A 6,939-nucleotide genomic window follows, 5' to 3' on the forward strand; every position below is an offset into this window, starting at 1 on the left:
GAATAAGTGACATTTTCATTTAATCTTTTTATTTCCTTTCATGGAATTACACAATTTCTGCTGACTCCCACAGTGAAGACAACACAGCTCTATGGCAGCTTTGCAGGGTCTGCAGGAGACTGTGAACTCTCTCACACACTTTCTGTGTGGATCCTACAAGCGCAAGGTGACAGGGCACAATGCAAAAGCCTTTTGAGCAGAACATCTAATGAGAGTGCAAGTGTGAAATCAATGGTAACATGTGTGCCATACAATAAAGCCAGAAATGGGGGCAGTAAAAGTGTGCTTTGAGAACCCCTAGCTGATTAACTCTGCATTCATGACGTTAACAGCACCGACACTGATCTGAGAACTGCCAATTCCAAATACCTGTGAACACTGAAGATGTATTTCTCCAGTTACATTTTAATTTAAATATTTTGAAAACAATGTTCATTTACATTCAGACCACAAAGTGACATTTCACTGTGTATGCTTGTGCTGCAAAGTGTATGACATCATAGTCTATACAGGTCCATGTTAGAAATAGCATGTTAGTCTGAGTTGTGCTCAGCAGGTCTGGCTGACAGCAGCCTCCCAGATTCTTCTGGCTTTTTCGGACACCCAGACAGGGTAGAAGGAGGATCACACATAGCATGGAGGAGGAGGGCTTAACAGTGCACCGGGCAGCTGCTACTAGGGAGGGCCTTCCTGTTGGATTCCATTCGAGTGCTACGCCTGCCACAAATAGATATTCTCGTACTTTCCTGAAACATTTCGGGGGTGTGAGCTGGGGGCTTGAGTCAGAGGGGAGGGCTCTGTTGACAGGGGTGGGTTCAGTGTGTATATAAACTCCCAGCTGAGAGGCTGACAGCACACTGGGTCAACATTTTCAGAGAGGCCAAAGAGCGCTTCATTTGCACAGAGCAGCACTCCTCTGCCGCCTGAACACAACCATCATGACTGAGAGACATATTCCTTTCACCCTGCACCGCACCCCTAGCTGGGACCCATTCCGTGACTGGCACCAAAGCAGCCGCATCTTTGACCAGTCCTTCGGTATGCCGGCTCTGCCCGAGGACTTTGCCACATTCCCCAGCACCCACTGGCCGGGGTACCTGAGGCCCTCCTTCCTGGCCCCGGAAATTGGAGCCATGATGCCCCACACACCCATGATGTACGCCAACCCCATGATGGCCCAGCAGGCTCGGGTCCTGTCCCGCCAGATGAGCAGCGGTATGTCAGAGATCAAGCAGACCCAAGACACCTGGAAAATGTGTCTGGATGTCAACCACTTCTCACCTGAGGAGTTGGTGGTGAAGACTAAGGATGGTGTGGTGGAAATCTCTGGTGAGTTCTCAATCCTCCTTCACACTGTTTGTACTGCACTTACCTACTGCATGCTGATTTAAAGGTCAGCGTTTTTAGAATAAAACCATGAAGTGTCAGTCTTCAGTCAGAGGCCACTGTTTGGTAGGCCTGTTCCATTTAACAGTAATTACACCTACAAATGTGGCTGCATACAGGACAGGTGTACTGGCAGGGTTTGTTACTCACATGAAGTACAACAAGAGAGACATTTGTTGTACTTACTATAAGTGCATCTCTGTCTAATGTAAAACACAAACCGCAACAGGACTGAACAATAGACACAAGAAGTAAGCCAGGAAACCTTTTTGCTAGGTCAAGTACAAAGCAGATGTATTGCTGCGGAGTTACATAACATCTTGACACAATAAACTGAGTTCCAGGACACAGGAGGGCGGCGGCTTAGGCTGTGATTCACGAGGTGCAAAACAATACACAATTCGACATGTGGGAGTCGACTTTTACAGCAAGGCCACAGATGAACACATGAAGGATCACAGCAAAACCGAGGAAAGTGTAGAATGGATCATATAATAGCTTAGCTCTCTGAAGCCTCTTTTTCTCTGAGTCTTCTTCTGTGTCTGCCATTTCACAAAGAATCGTACTCTTAGTGCAGGGGATTTAGCCACAACTCACCCAGTTGCTGCTTTAAAAGGACTGCTGGATTGTGTCCAGCTCCAGGGCCTGGCTATCTCTGCTGAGAGACTGGACCTTGTCAGGAACAGAGAGATAAACAAAGCATAGTATTCAGTCCAAGTGGAATTTGCCACCTCATGTTTCTCGTATGCCACTAGTAAATTAGAACGATGAGTATGAAGTTGATATCACAGGCTTAATGAAGAATTTTGTAATAATATACGTGCAGTCTCTCCTCAGTCATATTCAAGCTTGTACAAAAGTAATGGTGCTTCCTGTGGTGGATAAAAAAGTGTCTGCTTGGCCTAGCCAGACACACTCACATTGGCAGTTTGGTCCTGTTGAAAAGAGGATGACTCCCTGAGGACAGCAGCCTTTATCAGCCTGTTGTCACAACAAACATACTACTGCATTTGGAGCCAGGATGAGGGGCAGTGTTTCAGCCTCATAGCCTGGCATCTGAGGGACGTGGCGAAGCCGACTGATTTGGTCCAGAGATGGTCTTCAGTGGCTGTGTGGCCACAGGGGTAGCAGCTGTACAAGATAAAAATAAAACTCCGATTCAAAATTCAGCTCAGTTATATTTACATAGCACTGATTCACAGCTTCTGACATCTAAACACACTTCACACAGTAAGTTGAAAATCGTACAAAAATATAAAGAGGAACCCGATAAATGATTCTGTTTGATTTAGCGCTCGTGAACCAGGCTCAGGGATGGCAGCTATCTGCCTTGAAAGGGTTGACAGAACAGGATAGCAAACTTTGGGGCTTTGCTTTTATGGTAAAAAAAATAAAATAAAAATGTAAAAGAGGTTTAATGTATGTAAAATATTAAGCTAGTTTAGGTAACCAATCTGCATAGCATGGCCATATTTATCTTGTACAGCTTTGTACAATGCCAGGCTGGCTGTTTCACAATGTTTTCAGTCTTCATGCTAAGCTAAACCCGCTTCTGGCACTAACGTCATGATTATTATTTTAACAGTTAATGAGGAAACTGTGTATCATATCATTTTTCAGTACAAAGATGTCAGGCATCCTCACAGTTATGGCAAGCCTCCAGGAAGTCACTGTACCTTGCCACAAAATTATTTTATGCAAAGTTAACCACTAACAATATGCATTTAGCAACTCTAAAGCTCCCTATATAACATCCCAGACCTCTATTAACTAGTACAAAAATCTGAAAGAACATCACAACACCTAGTTACAAAATCATTCCAAGCTAAGCTAACCATTTGTTAGCTCTATTGCTTTATATTTAGTATTCAGGCATGAGAATGCTACACTGTAAGTTCAACAGTAACTTACAAGAAGCAAGAGCCAGGAGCTGGTTCCCAATGTTTCCAGCATACGGACTGGAAACACTGCTAAACACTTACCTTTGCCCAAAACAAACAACCACCCGCAAGTGAAACAAGAAAGTCTCAGAGGGGCTGGCTAACTTATATTCTTGCAATCTGTAGTCTTTTTGCAAAGCTAAGTTAGCGGTACAAGCATACAGTCATGAGTGGTATCAGTCTTGCAGTATTTGGATCCTGTAAGTAAAAGTACCAGTGCAGCTGTATTGTTTATTTTGTGTACAAATAAAAGCACTGCATTAAAAATCCTACATAAGAAAAAGTATGCAAGTATCAGCAGCAAAATGTAGTTAAAGTGTTACAGTGAAAGTACTGGTTTTGTACTTCTGACTGATATGTTATTATATATGAAATAATTTAACGAATAATAGTGAAAGAATATCGAAAAATCAATGTTTACTGTACAACGTATTTTGAAAGAGTGTTAAACTGAAATATTATTTTTCAAAGCACATCTGTAAAAAAGGTGGTGGAATGTAGCAGAGTAGAAAGGGCAAAATGTTTGTTCTGAAATGCAGTGTAGTGGAAGTAGAGGAAGTACTTCAAAACTGTAATGAAGTACAGTAAGAGAGTACATGTACTTACTTTCCACCATTGAAATCTTCTTATCTACCACTAAATGTAAAATTGCATAGTATTCCTATAAGTATCTACATTTGGTTGAATTATTCATAGTTGCATTTAGGTCTATTTCATACCAATGTTCTGGCTACAGGCGGACATTTTGAGCAGGAAAAACACAGGTGAAACTAATTCAGTCAGTGACGGCTCTGTTCCATCGGGTATCTCAATGAGTCATGACAGCGAGCCAACATGGCACCATCTCCAGCTCAGCTAAAGGGGATGCAGCTGTTGTTAATGTTATGAATGACACCTGTGCTTTTCCTGCCACTGTCAATCCATTCAATAAAATGAGTTTTTCAATATAATAATTGAACTAAACTGTAATTATACACCGGTGCTTTTTAGGCTTGACAAGACAAATGAAAAAGTTCTAATAAACATTTCATTGCCAACAATCCATTTTCGCTTAATCATTAAAAATTGCAGTCTACCTTTATTTTAAGTTAGTTGTTAATTATAATGATAGTTTTAAGGTGCAGAGGTTCACACACCTGCAGTAGTTTCAGTGTAGTTGTACAAATGTGTGCAGGTGCTAAGAGGCTCTAGACAACATTATGGGTACAATTTAAAAGGGATAAGTGGTATACAATTAGGGGCAACAAACTCAACATACTGACAAGATATGTTCTGAATTGGTGCACAATAATACTTTAGTTATACCGTAGGTGGAGGAATATTTAAAAGTAGGGATATATTTAACTAAAAGTACATTACATATGTCCACAGGCAAACATGAGGAGAGGAAGGACGAGCATGGCTTTGTATCCAGATGCTTCACCAGAAAATACACGTAAGTAATAAATTCATTATCAAAGATTATAGGTGTAGCATTAAGTGTTGTGCCAAACTTATGTTTCTTGATCACCAGTAAATACAACAGTTTATGATACTGGTCATGTGTCAACAAATCACTTTAAAACTTTCCAAATTTGTAACTCAAAATGATTTTTTGTGGTGGAGGATTTGCACTAAATTTTCATAGAGAAAATGCATTTCTCAGGCTGGGTTCAGATTCCTCTGCTTCTTTTACCATGGCGCTGTTGCCTTTAGTCTCTAGTTTTGACTTGGTGTGGCCTGTAGAGGGCTGACTGCTGCTGATAGCTGAATTTTATGCTCTGAGAAGCAGCAGCAGCAGAGTTGTCTGCTTCATAGGACTCTGCTGCCATCCAGGGGTCGCAGCGAGAGGACAACCTGAGCTGCTTTTGCATCTCTTTTTACCTCAAGTATAGTTCAATATGCCAGTCACTCTTTGTTTGAATAATGGCAGCAGCTCTTGGTCAGATTTAGAACCTAACTGTGTTGTATTCTTCCCCTCTAGCCTCCCCCCGTCGGCGGACATTGAGAAGGTGACCTCCTCCCTGTCTCCTGAGGGGCTTCTGACCGTGGAGGCTCCTTTGATCAGGCCTGCAATCGAGTCCGCAGAGACCACGATACCTGTCAACGTGGACAAAGGTGGTGTGGTTAAGAAGTAGGACGAAAAGCAGCGCAGCGTGTCACACATACACACACTCACACATTCAATAAAGCATTTTGTTTCTGCTTTTAGAAAGGTGAAGAAGCAGCTTACTGCTCTCACTAAACCAGGCTTGCTGTCATGCCCCGAGAGAGAGAGGGATTGCCCTTGCTCTTCTCTCTCCCCTCTGTCTTTGGTAATGAGCCAACCCCAGCTGAGTGCACTGTGTAAACACATCTGCACCAGTGCCATATGCCAGCTCTTTGTGCTGTAATTACACTCTTCATCTGAATAAGGGAAATTTCAGCTTAGCCCTGTTTAAAGATTGTTTTAGCCTTCTTTCCTTCACTTAACACACAGTTACACCTTTCTGGTTTGTACTGAGTAAATCCGCTTCATACTGCCTCCTCACATATGCTCAACAGCAAAGCAGACTGTAATTAGCAGAGATCTCGAAAATTAAGGAATCAATATCCCAAGACAGCATGCACACCACCACTCTAAGTAGTGAACAATGCCTGTTAGCGATCACACTGTGGCCTCTCTGGGCTGGTAAACAAGTGTTTTCTGGTGCCTTTGGAGACTTGTCTGTTCAGCCATGCAAGCAGAGAATAAAGAACACAAAACAAACTGAGTCTCCTTTTTTCTGTTGAAAATTCTGCTATTTGTTTGTATGATGGTGCAAGTCTGTGTCCACATGGAAGTGGCATTTTTTAGCAGTCACTGTGACCTGTATATTTTAACTCTGGAATCAGGAAAATAATTAAATGGAAAAGCTAAGCTGCTTAATGTTGTGGTATCTTATGCTAAATAATTCATCTGATGGTCACCCATGCAAAAGAGAGCAAGTGAAACATGTTAGTCCCCATGACGTAGGCAGGCAGCTCATGCTCAACAAGATGCTTCTTCACTGGTGACTTTTAACATTCTGACATTTCATAAGAGCGCCTCCATCAGGTCGTGTGAGCCCTCTGTAGTGCCACAGTGGCCAAGGTTTAAAGCTGCTGTCCGGAGTTTGATTCGCAGCGTCTCCCAAAACACTGGTGGTCCCACCCTCCGTCCCTCTGATTTCGCCCCTTTATTTGTGCACGCGCGCAGTACATGAGAGAAGTGCCCGGAGTGCTGCAGCATCTTGCCTGTTTTGCTGTTTTCCCCTCTTCTACATTTAGTACATTTAGTAAATAATAAAGGAATTACGTTAGAATGCTGTATTGAGTCTAACTTGTCCTAATACCAAAATAACATGAATCTGCTAGGACGAACGAGTAAAGTTTCAATATGTGATTACACTCGTGTATCCCTCTCGATGACGTTGTTTATCAAACTTAGTGCATTTATGCGTGTATATGTGTTACATTGTTTATTTATTTCTATCTAGAGTTCAGAATTGCATGACTCCTCTGACGAAGAGTATGTCCCAGACGCCCCAACATCTTCCTCCAGAGGTCGGGCATCTAAACGAAGCCGTCAGCCGGGCTATGGAGGCCGTGGTCGGGGAGCGACGCGAGCACCCCG

At 42.7% G+C, this 6,939-nt stretch overlaps 1 protein-coding gene across 1 annotated transcript; it reads left to right on the forward strand.

Moving 5' to 3' along the window:
- The first annotated feature begins 835 nt into the window (after positions 1-835).
- On the forward strand, positions 836-6,054 carry hspb1 (heat shock protein, alpha-crystallin-related, 1). Its single transcript, XM_022205999.2, has 3 exons — positions 836-1,329; positions 4,698-4,761; positions 5,290-6,054. The coding sequence occupies exons 1-3, from the start codon at positions 939-941 to the stop codon at positions 5,441-5,443; spliced, it is 609 nt and encodes a 202-aa protein (XP_022061691.1). The 5' UTR covers positions 836-938; the 3' UTR covers positions 5,444-6,054.
- The last annotated feature ends 885 nt before the right edge of the window (positions 6,055-6,939 follow it).

This window comes from Acanthochromis polyacanthus, chromosome 17 (genome assembly GCF_021347895.1).
Source record: "Acanthochromis polyacanthus isolate Apoly-LR-REF ecotype Palm Island chromosome 17, KAUST_Apoly_ChrSc, whole genome shotgun sequence".
In the NCBI taxonomy this organism is placed as follows: Eukaryota; Metazoa; Chordata; class Actinopteri; family Pomacentridae; genus Acanthochromis; species Acanthochromis polyacanthus.